At 42.7% G+C, this 15,858-nt stretch overlaps 1 protein-coding gene across 1 annotated transcript in view; it reads right to left on the bottom strand.

Moving 5' to 3' along the window:
* The window catches only part of TBC1D15 (TBC1 domain family member 15), a 35,151-nt gene extending 26,754 nt beyond the window's left edge, over positions 1-8,397 (bottom strand). The window contains exon 1 of the mRNA XM_048302305.1: positions 8,293-8,397. Within this exon, the coding sequence (XP_048158262.1) occupies positions 8,293-8,316 (24 nt within the window). The 5' untranslated portion in view covers positions 8,317-8,397. The remainder of the gene's footprint in view (positions 1-8,292) is intronic.
* Positions 8,398-15,858: the final 7,461 nt, after the last annotated feature.

Genomic DNA, 15,858 nt, shown 5'->3' on the forward strand with positions numbered 1-15,858 from the left:
TTCAAAACTAAGCAATGGCATCATACACTGCCTCTTGCCTAAGCAGTAGGTTACAGCAGAAGATGCAAAAAGGCAGCAAATGTTGGAGGATGACCAGAAGCATCAGTAAAATACCAAGGACTTGTGTAAGGTCTGCATGCAAAATCTATGTAGTGAGATCCTGGTACATACCTTTCTTAGTAGCAGTTGAAGTAACTATAATCCCTCCAAACCCAACCCAAGTCTGCCTCTGTATTACCTGTCAATACCCTCAGCATAGGAAAGCAACCCAATCTCCTTTAAATCTTGATAACCTTTTGCCTTTAGTGAACTAGGAAGGCCTCCTTACCCACTGTGTGAAAGAATTCCAAGAGTTTTAAAGAATATCATCTGTTCAGTTAGTCCATTATGCTTTTTGTATTACAAGACAGGAAAACACACTACTGGCTCACCGTGGTTTTATACTATTCACTATTTAACATATTCATCATGGGCTCCTTTACAAAGGCGAGAAGTAGGTAGAGTCAAGCTCAATCTTTCGTTTTCTTCTCATATGGTAAGAGCCATCACTCCTCCCCTAAGTCTACAAAAAATCAGTAAGCCCATCATGAAAAACGACAAGTTAATGTTAATAAGTGCACACCACAGGTCACTAGATAAGTTGACACGTCCCTAGGATTTTAATACAATCCCCAAAGTATCCCTCACCCCAGTACTACAGCCCTTCCACCCATCCAGCTAATAAGAATTCTGTGCCCTGCACAGTCTATCCAGTGGTCCCTGAAACAGAGCCTCAGGGAAAAAAAGCCATGTATGTTGCTCAGATGCTCGAGGCCAAAACAGCTCTCCAGCAATGACAGGCCTCACTACTGATTTAAACAGTGATTGTTCTGCTTTCTTCTGTACCCCTTTGCAAACATCTACTGAACTGTCCACAGAGATGTGTATTTCGCAGGTTTAGATGTTATTACCTACATGAAAGCCAGACTCTGCTGGTTCCACAACAAAAACACAAATGAAAAAAGAAGTGTTTATCGAAAGCGCACACCAATGCAACCAAAGCAAATGAAGATGTAATGTGACAGGAGATGAAAAACTTTGAAAATTACTTGATTTCAAATAAATTTTAATTATATCTTGTGGCTGTACATTGGAATTACTAAAAGATTTTCAGACATTTTACTAGCTTAAAGCTAGTTCTGTGCAGAACAGATTTATCCATCCATGGTATCCTTAAGTTCCTAGAATACTTCAAATCGTAAGCATTACTTAAGGCAACTTAAGACTGTAAAAGCATTCAGTTGGCAACTTTTTTCCCTAAGAAAATGATGAAGACAGTAGGAAAAAAGTTTGTATGATTTAAATATTACTTTTTAATAATCCTAAAGTTTCAAGTTTGAAATAAGATGTACCCAAGAAGCTTATGCTCATAAGTCTTTTCTGCTTGTCAAGAAGTCCATGCTGGCAGCCTGCAAGCCCGATTCACAGCACATTTATTTGTCCAGTTCAATTGAATGAAAACTAGACCCATTGCCTGTCTCAGAATCCCACCAAAAGCTGAAAATTGACTCAAGTTTCCAAATGCTACTGAGCCACCTTGACCTGTTTCTTTTTTTCCATGGGTGCTACAGAGGTCAAAGGCAAATTCACAATTCATTCTGATCAGTCATTGAAAGCACTGCACCACACAGAGACAACAGCTATTCCAACTCCTATGCTGACTGAGGGTCTGTAAAAACAGAGAACCACAGCAGAAAATTCAGGAAAGCTGCACAAAGCAATAGCTGTCTACCCACCTACTATAAAAAACAGACGGAAGCAGCAGGATATAGGCTCAGTTTACATGTCATGGCATATGCTAGTTAAGGTTCTGGAAAACTCTTTAAGTATTTATAGTCTGCGTACAGCAAAAAAAAAATAGGTTTCTGAAGTCCCACCATTGCCCCAGTAACATCTTCTGAGAAATAAATTGTATCATTCTTAATACCACAAGGACACAGCATGGACAACACGTATCTCCGTACTTCTATTGCAGTGCTTACAGTGAGCAGTCAACAGGCAATGTTTGTAGCTTTTTATTGTCAAAGACATGTATGAGCAGAAGGCCTTTAGCATGCCACACCAACAACTACAATATATGCCAGAATACAAGCAAAGCCTTTTGATTTAATGCTTGCCATTTGATAGCAATTTACAGCCCTGTGCTACCAGCTAGTGAAAGATGATAACATTGCACCCTAAGACAATGAAGTATAGACAAGAAATAAAAGGAGAGCTAAGATCTGGGGCTACCACAGAACAGGATGGTCCTGCCATCCTCACCCATGTATTTTCCACCCTGCCTGTGCTGAGCACCTAAGTATTAGCTGTCACCATGTGCGCTGATTGTTCGTATCTTCTAACTCCTATTCCTAGGTCTGTCACATACCAACAACCTGCCAAACACAGAACACTTGAGAGAAAGGAGAAGCACAGCAACTCTCCCAGCTAGTTTGTTCCATGTTTCAGACACTTCATACTCTCACCCTGTGTTCTTGGAGAGTGTGTTCCACTCACTCCCCTGTTCTGCCAGAGAGTACAGCTTGAGGCCAGCACTGCTCTGCCAAGATGCCATCCAGCATCTCATAACAGACACAGCTTGAAGCACTTACATAGTGAACTGGCCACTGCTCTGGAGTCAGTGAGTAACTATGGCACTGTGTAAATACTGATATTAACAGCTTTTCAGTAGAAGTTACTTCATTTTTTGCCTCATGTTAGAGAATCAGGTAAAGGACCTCACCAAGAATTCAACAGCTGAAGCAGCAAGCAGGCATGTTCATAAGAAAGGGACTGAGTAAAAAAGTCTGCTCTGCAGACTTCTAATTAAGGAAAAATGGCTCTGTCCACAAACATTAGCAACAGATACAGCAGCTGTGCAGCACCTTATTTCAGATTCTGATGGAAAGGAAACAGAACAAAGGATGCAATACTGTAAGGAAACAGTTATAGACCAATAAAATTAATTCAATTTAGATAACGGTTGGCCTAAGTGACCTTACACCCACAAAAGAAAGCATCTTAGTTTAGAACTACACATTCAGTAAAAAGAAATATAATTCAATATAAAAGTCTACATTATACTGCTTGAATTTCCATCTTCCTCTTTGGAACAGCTGATGTTTGCCCAAAGCTTATTCACATATCCACTGCTAAAGTGTCACTGGGCATGTGGAAGTACCTACTGCATCAAGAGTCTGTTTCCAACAACCAGGTGCCAGTACATTTGAGTGCTCCACAAAGCATCAAGCTAACATCACTTGACCAGCATGATGTTCTGCGGAGCAGAAGATATGCTACAATTTCTGGCATTCAAATTTTAATAAAATACGAATCATAGAATGGTTTGGGTTGGAAAGGACCTTAGAGATCATCTAGCTGCAAGCCCCCTGCCATAGGCAGGGAACATTCCACTATACCAGGTTACTCACAGCCCTATCCAGCCTGGTCTTGAACACCTCCAGGGACAGGGAGTAGACAACCCCTCTGGGCAATCTGTTTTGGTGTCTCACCACACTCAGAGCAAAGAACTTCTTCCTGATATCCAATCTAAACCTACACTTCTGCTTCAGCTGAAGGCCATTCCCCCTTATCCTATCACTACATACCTCTGGGAAAAATCCCTCTCCAGCTCTCTCATAAGCCCCCTTTAGGTACTGAAAGGTGCTCTAAGGTGTCCCTGGAGCCTTCTCTTCTCCAGACTGAAACACCCCAACTCTCTCAGCCTTCCTTCACAGAAGAGGTGCTCCAGCTCTCTGACCATCTTCATAGCCCTCTTTGCTCCATTACGTCTATGTCCTGCTTATGGTGGGCACTTCAGAGATGGACACAGTACTCCATGTGGTGTCTTATGAGGGCACAGTAGAGGGGCAAAATCATCTCCCTTGAGCTGCTGACCATGCTGCTTTTGATGTGGCCCAAGACACAGCTGGATTTCTGGGCTGCAGGTGAACATTTGAGTCATACTGAGCTTTTCACCCACAAACACCCTCAAGTTTTTCTCCCCTGAGCTCATCTCAATCCATTCTCCACCCAGCCTGTATTTGAGCTTGGGCTTGCCCCAGGGACTTTGCACTTGGCCTTGTTGAACCCTGTATGCCTTTGTTTGCTGAGACTATGGCTCAACTTTTTCCCCAATAAAGTAAAATTTCACAGTCTGCTAGTCTTAAAGTCTTAAAAACACCAAATTTCTAAGCAGGGGTTGGGTAGAGAGGGGCTGAATCCCACAAATACTGTTCACGTTGTGACAAATATGAGAAAGCTCTCAAACCCGGGAAGTACGTATCATAAGAAAATTTTTCTACTTGACAACAGTACATTTGTCATGCTCTGCCTTGTGCTCTGAAGATTTCTTGAACCACAAGGTATTTCTGCTACTTATGCAACAATAGTGGGATATCAGAGAAGATACAAGTCTATTCAGGGAACTGAAAGCAAGCGCTTAAGGTAGTAGCTGGTCCTATTGTGACCACTTCTGCAAAGAGAAATCCTTAACAAATAGAAAATAGAAAGAAAATACAGAAATTTCAGAATTATCACTGAACTGCTTTACATTCAGGCATAATGAAACCTTAAGCAAATTCAAGAGAGATCATCTTCTGCTCACAAAGAAAATCCATTAAGTGCAATATAATAAAAAAGAACTCTGATTGTGTTCACAGTAAATTATAAAGCCTGAAAAAGTTATAACAGATATTTTAAATCAAATGCTTAATAAAATGGCACAACAATGCCCAGTACAGGAGCCTCTGTACACTCAAGTTTAACTAGTAGAAGGTGGAGCAAGACATTGCCTATCCCACAGAATAGATATACACCTAAAATAATTCACTGTATCAGTGCCAACAAACTACCTGAAGGATGCAAAGCTAATCTTAACACACCGTATTTAAAATCCCTTGGCTAGTTCCTAGCTACAAGAAAAAAAGAAAAAAAAACCAAACCAAAACTTCCACTGCAAACACAAATTCCCTCCCCAAACAATACAGCACTAACACCACTACTGTTTCTAATAGCTACAGTGCTCCTTGAACACTTCTAGTTACTGAACTGGCCAGACATCTGAGCTTAGAGGTAAAGCTCAGATGTTTGGCCAGTTAACACCCTGAAACTTTAACTCCAAGAGCAAGAGCACAGGCAAGTGAAAAATAACTTATCTGACAGCCCATGTGTCAATTGGTAACTTGAGAAAGATGTAACAACCCAAGTGCTGAAGATACTCTGAACTCCAAGAACATTAAAAAAATATTGTTACTGTCTTTAGACCTGCTGCAATAATCACCTATATACTGACAGACTGAAATTGAAGTTTGTACTTCTCCCCATACACAACTTTTTAGCTCATTTTCTAACATGGTTTTCTGGTATAAGGGTGAATCCAGAGTTGGTTCTCCGAAATACAGTAAACAAATTGCCATTTGCTAAGAAACAAAAAGAGAGAAAATATACCTGTTTTCATAAAGTATAATATACGTATAATATATAAATATACCTGTTTGCATCAAGTAAAAAGCTCTGAAAACAAGAGACCTTATTACCAAGTTACTTCCAGAAAAAACTGGCAACTCTAAGAAAGGGCAAAAAACTGAAGCTCACTCTGTTCTAGGGCAGATGGTCATTAATAAAGAATGAGTCACGACTCCAGAATTCAACTGCATTAACTTTTCCTGAACCAAGTTAACCATCCATATAGAGAAAAACACTGATAAGAACCTCCTGAGAGGTTCAAGCAAGAAAAAAATAACAGGACAAAAGTCCAAGTAAAGTAGTATGTGAGGTAACCAAATTTATAACTCATATTCCATTAATGTATGGAGCAGAAACCAGAGACTACATGAAATAGCTGAATTCTGAATCCAATGACATTAAAAATGTCTGAGAAATAAAATTAAAAAGAAAAAACAAACCAAAAAAATCCACACCAAAAAAAACCCAAAAACAAAACAAAGAAAAAAAAACCTGCAATAGAGAAGAGAAAGGCAAACAGGGTAAAAATGTAATAGAAACCACAGCCTTATATGGTTTGCTAAAACAAGATTTTGTGAAAGCTGAAACAATGCAGGTTATCCCAGCTGCTTAACATGCTACCACGTGCATTCCATGGGAAACACTCTGTGTAGTATTTTGCAGAAAAGAGCACATACATTAAAATACATCACTTTCATGTAATAAGATCTGCCATGCGAGACTAAAGCACCCCACAAACCAATGCCTACTACTCTTTCAGAAAGCTACCACCTGAAACACCTCATTACAACACTGCAGTTAACTTAGGACACCCACAGCTTGTAAAGACACTGAACTGCAAAAGGCCTGAAGTGAGAATGCTGGGTCTGTACCAACCTACACTGCATTTATTCCACCTGGAGTGAAATTTCATTAGTTTGTGAGCCCTTCCAAAATCCTGCTGCCACTCAAAGGAACAATTTGTGGTCCAATGTGCCCACAACAGAAAACGAACCCAGACAAAAGTAAGCACAGCTGTACGTATTATTTAAGCTTGCCAGATCTACTCACTGACAGATCAGATGAGTACAGTATCCAAGAAAGCAATAGTTCAATGCACAGGTGGGGAAATACAGAGAAGGATGGAACTGCTCCTGAGAACAGTGAAGTGTTAAACCAGCCCAGCCACTTCATGAAGTTTGAGAAAACACAGCTTTTTTCTCTGTATTAAAAAAGACATGGCAAAGAATGTGACTGAATTAGAAGTTGCATTAAGATGTTGCATTAGTATTGTGGACGTGCATAATCGAAACGGTTTTGCAACATCTTAGAGATTTAATCTCAGGCAAACAGGCATCTTTGAAAGGAACAATGAATACATAGCAAATTTACAAACAACTAATCTACAATCGTTTTAGCATCTCATATAAACCATCATAATACAGCTGCTTTCACGAGAAACATCCTGAAGAAGATCCTGATAAAAACTGAAGTGGAAAACAAAAAATAACCTGAAAAATTAAAATATTAAATATTTATCTAAAAATTAAAATATTTCCCTTCATCCAATAAACTTCTGAATTGATATTAAAATGGATAAAACCAGAAGAGAAACTTCTCTGTGTACATAAAAACTGGATGTGCATAGATAGAAACAGCTGAGAGGACAGTATGGCAATCTTTATATTTACACACCTAACAGCAGTAAAGAACATAAAACTGAAACTGCAAAAACTCGAGCTGTACAAATTGCCTGCTCCAACAATTCTGGTTGAAGTGGGTATGGTAAGCTGGCACAAAGCAAGATCTTTACGGAATTTTCATGCTATAGCTAAGTGCACTCCTCAGCACCCTCGGAGGAGCGCAGACGTAGCTAATCACGTGTGTTCTCTTATGCCGAGATCAGCATGAGCTGAAACAATCATCTTCTACCCTAGGCTGGAAAAGTGAAACCGCAGACTATCACACACTCACCGTGGCTACTACATACAATCGGACACTGAGATTTTAAATCCTAAATAAAGCATCCAGGTGCTCGACAACACCACACTGCAAAGCAACTCTTTCAGAAGACAGAGTCATGAAATAAAAATATTTCTACAATAAAACAATACGGGCACAACTCGTAACTGTTGGCGGGGGCGGAGGGAAGCAGTGGGTGTTGCCTGTCCCTCCCCCTCCTGCGAGCTCAGTCCCTGTCAAGCAACACTGTTTCGTTCCGGAACACTCGGCAAGGATCCGCGGCGTACAAAAATTTTTGTATTACCAAATTATCGGACTGACAAGGCTTTGTACCCACGCCTGGGGCAGGTTCCCGCACACTGCCAGCGCACAGGCCGGGGGAAAGACCACTACGGCCCATGAGCACTTCTGGACACGCGGCCACGTAGACGGGACAAGCGTCGATCCTCCACCTCAGGCTGAGAGCCAGCGCGGCCACGGGGCTGCCCGCCCCCGGCGGAGAGCGGCCTCCTGCTAGCCCGGGGCCGGAGCCGAGCTGCCGCGGCGGCGCGGGGCGCTGCCCGGGCGGCAGGTGCGGGAAGGGCCCGAGTCCCACCCGCCGGCCGAGGCCCCCTCCGGCGCAGAAGGCCCGCGGCCGCTGCCAGCGCTCGGCCCGCCCGAGGCCGGGACGGCCCATGCCCGGAGGGGCGGCCCGTGAGGCGACCCCCGCACGGCGGGGGGAAAAGGCACCCGCCCGGCAATAGAGCGGCCCGACCCCCCCCTTCCGCAACCCCCGCCAGCCGGGGCGGCCCAGCGCCGGACACGGCGCGTCCCGCGGGGGGGGAGAAGGCGGGAGAAGGCGGCCCCGCCGTCGCCCGCCCCCGTTACCTTGCCGCTCGGCGGCGCCGCCATGTTGCCCACGAGTGTTTATGGTGACGTCGCACTCCTCACGTGCTTCCCCGCCGCGGCACAACAACGGCGTCACAGCCGCGGGCCGCGCACGCGCACTGCGCGGGGCGGGGCGCGCAGGGGCCGCGCCCGCGCAGGGGCCAGGAGCGGAGAGGAGGCGTGGGGGGGCGGGGCCGAGGCTGGAGGGCGGCGCCCCGGGACGGGCAGCAAAGGCTGGGATGCAGTGTTCTCTTCCAAAGGCTGCGCGCGGTCCCCGTGGTCCCGTCGCTCATTTTGAATCCCTGGCACGCATGCAGCCCTCCAGGAGGATGGCGGGTGTCCAGCCGCGGGCCCTGCAGCGGCCAGAGCAGCGGTGACCGCTCCACGACAGCGTGCGCTTACGGCGACGAGGAGGAAAGGGGATTGTTGTTCTTTTGGGGTTTTTTTGTTTTTTGTTTTTTTCCCATTCACCCTTAAAGCTTTTTCTGAGCTCCTTGAGGTTGCAGTTATAGTTCGAGCAATGTTATATAGTTGATATATAACACACATCATACTCTCTCGAGTTATTTTCTTTCTCTTTCCACTGTTATCCAGTCATAGAAACACAGAATAGTTTGGGCTGGAAGGGGCCTTAAAGATCATCTAGTTCCAATCCCTCTGCCATGGGCAGGGACACCTTCCACTGGACCAGGTTGTTCAAAGCCCCACCCATCCTTGGACACTGCCAAGGATGGACACCCAGGACTTGTCTTTGCAACCGGTTCCAGTGCCTCACCACCCACACAGGAAAGAATTTCTCTCTAACATCTGTTCTAAACCTACCCTCTGCCTGTTTGAAGCCATTCCCCCTTGTCTTATCATTCGATGCCCCTCTAAAAAGTCCCTCTCCAGCTCTCTTGCAGGCCCCCTGTAGGTACTGGCAGGTGCTGTAAGATCTCAGTATCACGGTACCCACAGGCACTACTAAGCTGCCCCACTACTCATATACCGGATCTTTAATGTTAGTGAAAAATACACCACTTTCAAGATGATGGTTTTCAACACATAATGCATTCAACACATCATGGGACAAAGGTAAATCTTAATTACAATCTCATCCATATTAGCAAATATTCGGCTTTCATATGTGTACAGATTTATAAAGTCTGAAGGAATTCTGCAGACATCAACGGATTTTGATTGGACTTCTTTATCTGGAAAAGTATATAATGTGGGGTATTACTTTAAAAAAAATTGGCTTTCACTTAATGTCTGCAACATTTGATGCTGCTGAGAGCCATAAATAAAGATGGTTTTTAAGACATTGGTTATATTCCAACAATCGCACAAAATATTTTGAGCAAGTAGTATATCCCTAAATACCATTTATTTGAAATAGACAAATGAGATAGTTGCAGGGAAGTGATTTGCTACTCTGAAAGAGCAAAGGTAATTTGTTGGGGTTTGCGATAGGTTTTGGTTGGCTGGGGGCTTTAATTTCTGTCATAAAGTGGCATTATAATTCCCTTCTGACCTCTCGAATTAAGAACGCATTTGGTTAGATTAATATCCATATGGTACTTGCCATGGAAAACCAGATTTGCAATTTTCAAGACAAATACTAATCTGCTTCAAAGTTGGGAAAGCCTGTTGTGTGACTCTCTGTATGTAAACATGCATAAAGATGAGAAAATGAAATAAAAACACAGACCACAAGTTCTTGTAGTAATATCTAGGTCTGGAAAGCTGCATCAGTGTAGCAAAAATGGACACCTCAGCTTTGGTGGTCCTTTTCTTTAAATTTAATAAGAGCACAACTTAGTGTTATGGTGAATACAAGGGAGAAGGCCACATATTAAAAATGCGTCACCATAAATTAATTGCTTTGAGGCATGCAATTGTTTTAGCCATCTTCCACATCCACATAGGTTTCATCTCATTTTGTCTCCCATGTGTTCATTTTCATCTTTTCCTTTTGCTACCCTTTTCCTTTATTTCTTTCTCTTTGCAATATAATCATACATTAGTTACACACCCATCTGTTATCTTATTCCCCTCTGCACTTTTCATCTCTAACCTCCCTGAAATTTGCAGTGAACACTGGAGACTTCTTCTGATTAGTTCCATGGCATCCCCTCATTCTGGCCCTTCAATGAAACTGCTGTGTCAAGGTTTCTTCCCTAGGAGAAGCTCAAATTTGAGATTCACATCTCAGCTTTGTTAGCCAAGCCACAATCTACAATGCACTCCTTGAAGTCTGCTCTCTTTATTAGTATGATTGCCATCTTCTAGTTCCCCTGTCTCTTGGACTTGATCATTAGCATATTGAATCAAAGCCTCTGTTTCGTTGTAGGAAATTGTGTCCACAAATACATATTTATCTCATGACTCACTGCCATATTTCTACTACAGCCATTAATTCTGATCCAAATTAAAATCTCTTTTTATCATCTGCAGACAGCTAACAGACAAGATGGTTTTACTTTCCTCCAGATTCTCTTGGCACTCATCTTTCTCTCTTCAATATCAATACCCATCTGTCTCCAAGGCCCACAGCTTGCTTGATGCCTTAGTCTTAGAGAACTCTCTGGACTCTGTCTTTCATGTTTTACCTAGCTCCCTTGCTGACATTTTCTAATACAACAGCACCAAATCATAGCTTTCCCCATCTATCCATACAGCTAAATATCTTTTCTTGTAACATTCTGTTTGCTGACAGTAACTGATACCATTTTGATATGTCCAGACTTCTGCAGAATGTTTTTGTCATTTATCCAGCCTATATAATTTTAACCCTCTCATCTAACTCCTCCTGTTCATCTACCCACTCCCACCCTTCTACAGGGCCCAAGATAAAATGCCATTACTCATTTTGAGGACAATTATTGCCCACTCTCACTCACTGCCATAGGTCCTGCTTCTATCAAGTCAGCTCAGTGCTAGACTTTGCCTATTACTTGTAAAATTTTCACACAAGTGGTGTGGAAGGCTTTTTCCTCAAGCTGACCTTCATGGAGCTGTCAAGTAAATAAAGAATTAAAAGATAAATCCCATTTGTATTACTGTTGGACATCAGTTAACTCTTAATTTTCCAAACTTAATAAATTTTGCTGGAACACATCACTGGAATATGCAGTCCCAGAATATGTGTGGCAAGTCTTCAACTTGTCATCTATTTGAAGCATTAAAACTGAGTACATTTGTTTATCTGACCTTAGGAGCACCCCAGTCCTTGGGAACCACTGATTACTCCCAAACGCAGGTATCAGTCCCGTGAATTGCATCCCTGAGTTTCAAATTAATCTCATTAAATGACAATTCTCACACAACAACCAGGCTTGTTCTTTTTGTTTTCCAGGTATGTCTTTCATAGTTCCTTGAAGTCAAGCTTGAAACTTCTCAGGCTTAACATTGATACTTTTCTTTGAGAGACATGTGCTCAGTGCAGCTCCCTTCCTCTTCCAGCAAGCATAGGAAAGGAGCCTCTGCTCTAAGTTACTTTGATGAATGATTAGCTGGTCCCACAGAACTCATCTTGGGGCTCTTGTCCTACTGTGCTGCTCTCAGCAGGCCAGTTGCCACTTACCTTGGTGTTAAGAAGGCCAGTATGTTTCAGAGAACTCTAAGTCCCACAGACCAATTTACTCCATGAGATATATATGACCGTCTTCTAGCTACTTATCCAATCTTTTAGACATCCGTCTTGGGCCTTCTCCCTTGTTCTCTAGCAAATTATGTGTCTATTGTTACTCAAGATAAGGAGCAAAATTACTCTTTGTTATCAGGTTGCACTATCAAAGATTGAAGTTGGCAGGAGACTTTAGAGATCATCTAGCCCAACCCTCCTGCCAGGAGCAGATCACAAATGATTGCTCAGGGCTTTGTAAAGTTTGAGGTTTGAGAATCTTCAAGAATATATACACCACAACCTCCTCAGTCAAGCTGTTTCATCAGTGTTTGGTTACTTTTGGAACGCCAAAGGTTTTTCTTATGCCTAAATGGAATTTATTGTATTTCAGTTTGGATCCATTTTGTCATGTTCTTTCATTGAATATCACTAAAGAGACCAGGTATGCCTCCTTTACTCCCTCTCATAATCTACTTTTAGACATTGAAAAGATCCTCTGAGCCTTCTAGAGACAGAACAATCTCACATCTGTCAGTGTATCTTTGTATGACAGATGGTCCAGTCTCCTAATTGCCTTTGATAGCCCTTCACAGGTCTCACTCCAAGATGTCAGTGTCTCCATTTTACCAGCGAATCCAGCACTAGACCCAGCATTCCAGGAGTCTCTCACCAGGGCTGAGAAGTATCATCACCCCTCAGCCTGCTGGCAGTGCTCTTCCTCACGCAGCCCAGGATGGCTTTCTTTTCTGGCTCATCACTGACTTGTGCACTGTTGTTGACACTCAGATACCTTTGTGCAAAGCTGCTTCCCAGCCTATATTATTGGTGCATTACATTATTGCACTTTACAAACCTGAATGATAGCCTCTGGAACTTGATGTTGTGTGACATAGTGCTAGCAGGTTCCTCTCCCTTCTCCATAAGCCCCTTAAGAAAACAATGGGACAGTCTGTAGCTCTATGCTAAAGTCCAACCTTTCACACACTACACAGATGGAAATCCAAGGAGGAGGGTATCTTTAGCCTGGGGGCTCACTCTTCATTGGATTTTAATTAACCATCTGCTCTAGTAAGGAATAAAAGGTAGTCACAGCACACCAGCCAGCACTGAACATGCAGCTAGAGTGTTCCTGGCTTTCCTGTGGCTTCTGTTGCTGTCACAGCTGCAAGCATAGCTATTACTGCTGTGCCAAAAGCTGCAGCAGCTGCTATTGTTGTTGTTCACACAGCTATTTCAGCAGAGTTCCAAGATACTTTCCTGTATTCAGAAGTGTCAGCTGGCCACATGTTCAACCACACGAAAACCTGGCCCACACAAGACAAGCGCAGATTCAGTCAAGTCCTTCTATCACAGGCTTAATTTGTACAAACAACCCCACAGCAGAGGAACAAAGAAAAACAGTGCCAAAAATATCTTTCCCTTTGATCTTTACTTCTCCTCACAGGAAATGGATATATTCCAAGCCTTGCTTTGACAGATGCAACCCACAATTTTTCTAGGCTACTCCAGTTTGTCACAGACCACAGGCAGATAGTAAATGGGGTGCTCTCCTAGACTCTGGGTGCACAAGACACCCAGGAGGTAACTGCAGACTAGGCTTTTCAAGTTCCTCATATTTCAAGAGGTACCAGTCCCCAGCATGAACTGTATTGTAGACAATAAAGGAAATAGATGAGGATTTAGCTGTGAAATGCTCTTATTTTCCCCATGCAAGAGGAAAAGATTTAAAAAAAAATCCTCCCATCCTACTCCACAATTAGGAGAGCAGGAAAGAGATCAGGCCCTGGCCTGACAAGTCAACCAAGAAAGCGCCTGGGGTACTGACCTACAGTCAGCCTTTCCATTTTGTCATTAGTTTGCTCTTTTATATAATTATGGACCATACCATTTAAGGTTTCTCAGACTAATTCCTAGAGACACAGTTGGGAACAGCACAGCCACTCCAAGCAGGCAGCATGTAAATATGATTTAAAGGGCAGAAGAGGACTAAAGCACCTGGATTAAAGCTGCACTGTGCCATCTGCTCTCAAGGCCAGAGCTCCTTATGCACCCTGGCCTAATTTATTTACCAGTAAAAATGTAGCCTCTGGAACTACTTAGGATCTTCTCTACTCACCAATTGTTTCTACCTCAAAGCAGAAATTGGGAGATGAAGATATGACAACCTTTCTAAGCTGTTTTTCAAAGGAAACATTAAAGAACCACTAACATGCACAAGTAGAGCATGCAGATAGAGTACTGTTCCAAGCTTAGCTGCCTTCTGCCACAAGGTTAGACAAGAACAGGGACAAAGTATACATAGACCAAAATTAAAAGGAAGGAAATGCCATCCACCAGCAGCATTTATTTGTATTAAGAGTGTGAGGGCATGGACACGAAGGCAGGATGATGAGATTTCTTGAAGCACTTGCACTGACATATTTTGTATATCCTTAAGCACAGCACTGAGTTAATGTTTGTGAATTTGATTTTTTTTTAATCTGTGTATCAATACAATTCCAGAACATGAATCAACCCAAAACATACAGGAGCTGTCACATAAGAAAACATTATGGTTCATGTAACTGACCATCACTTTACAATAGCTTTTTTCTCTCAGTGGGGCATAAAATTGTGAGGTTTTCAAATACAAGAGAAGCAGAGCAGATACTAACATGAATGCTCCACATTTGTCATGCAAGGATAAATTCATGATTGCATCAGCCTCCACAGAGGGTAGCTGGAAGCTATCCAAGAGTGATGACTAAACAGAAACTGATCTGTTGTTTGCCGATTGGCACAAGAGTATTGCCAGAGCTAGGAATGCAAAGGGAAACACAAATGATTGTGACCCTATGACTTCTACATATATATCATAATAGCAAAAAACAACATTTCCTGGAAAGGGCAGAAAACTAACAGAATAATTGTTTTAGGGTGAGGGCAGTCACTGTTTACTTCCTGATCTTATTTTGCCACCATAACGCACTTCAGAGATCACTGTATTTCCCATACAGGCTGAAATCCCCAAGTCTCTGAAAAAGAATAGGTGTACATGGTGCTAAGCACTGCAGTATTAACATACTGAAAGGATTCCTTGGAGGCAACTGATTGGAGTAATTTTAAGCCTCAATCCGACTTCAGGATGGGCACATCTTACAGTTGAGGATTGTTTTGCAATTACTCTATGTCACAAAACAGTGGGAGAGTAGATGGACTTCACAGGTGTATCAGATACTCTGCTGCCTCTTGCTATTTGAAATATTCACCACAGAGCTCTGATTGCAGGGTGTTAACTACAAGCAGTACACTTGCTCTTCACCACTTAATATAGCTCCTTTAATGAAATACTGACAGATTTTGGAAAGACAATCTGGGAAGGAACTACATTTACTATAAAAAGCTCTGGATTTTAGTTTCTTGAACAAAAAAAAAAAAAATAAATCTCACTAACTAGAAAATACACATTTTTTAAGAGAGGTTGTGGAGTGTCCCTTACTGGAGATACTCAAGCACTGCCTGAACAATTCCGTGTAATGTGCTCTAGGATGACCCTGCTTGAGCAGAGAGGCTGGACCAGATAACCCACTGTGGTCCCTGCCAACCTGACCCATTCAGTGATTTCTGTGACAAGAAGATAGTAGGATAGAGTTGCTGACTTTCTAGAACTGCAAGTGAAAGGGCTAAGGAGAGCCAAAGCAGAAATATGCAAATTGCTCTCATCTTGCTGTGCTTTTCCTGTTGCTTGCTGTTTTCATTCACAATGTCCCCCCAGTTCAAACCCACAGCATCAGCCAACCAGCAGTTTTCTCTAGGGAAGCATGAACAAGCACTCATGGTGGAGACAGGACAGCAGCAGGTTACAGACACATAGTTGGTGGAAAATTCCCACCTTAGCCCTGGCTCCATGTTTGACTTTGTTTTGCTGCATACAGGCAGCATCCCTGAGGCTGCTGTTAAACACAAATGTGGTTCAACAG

This window comes from Corvus hawaiiensis, chromosome 4 (genome assembly GCF_020740725.1).
Source record: "Corvus hawaiiensis isolate bCorHaw1 chromosome 4, bCorHaw1.pri.cur, whole genome shotgun sequence".
NCBI lineage: Eukaryota > Metazoa > Chordata > Aves > Passeriformes > Corvidae > Corvus > Corvus hawaiiensis.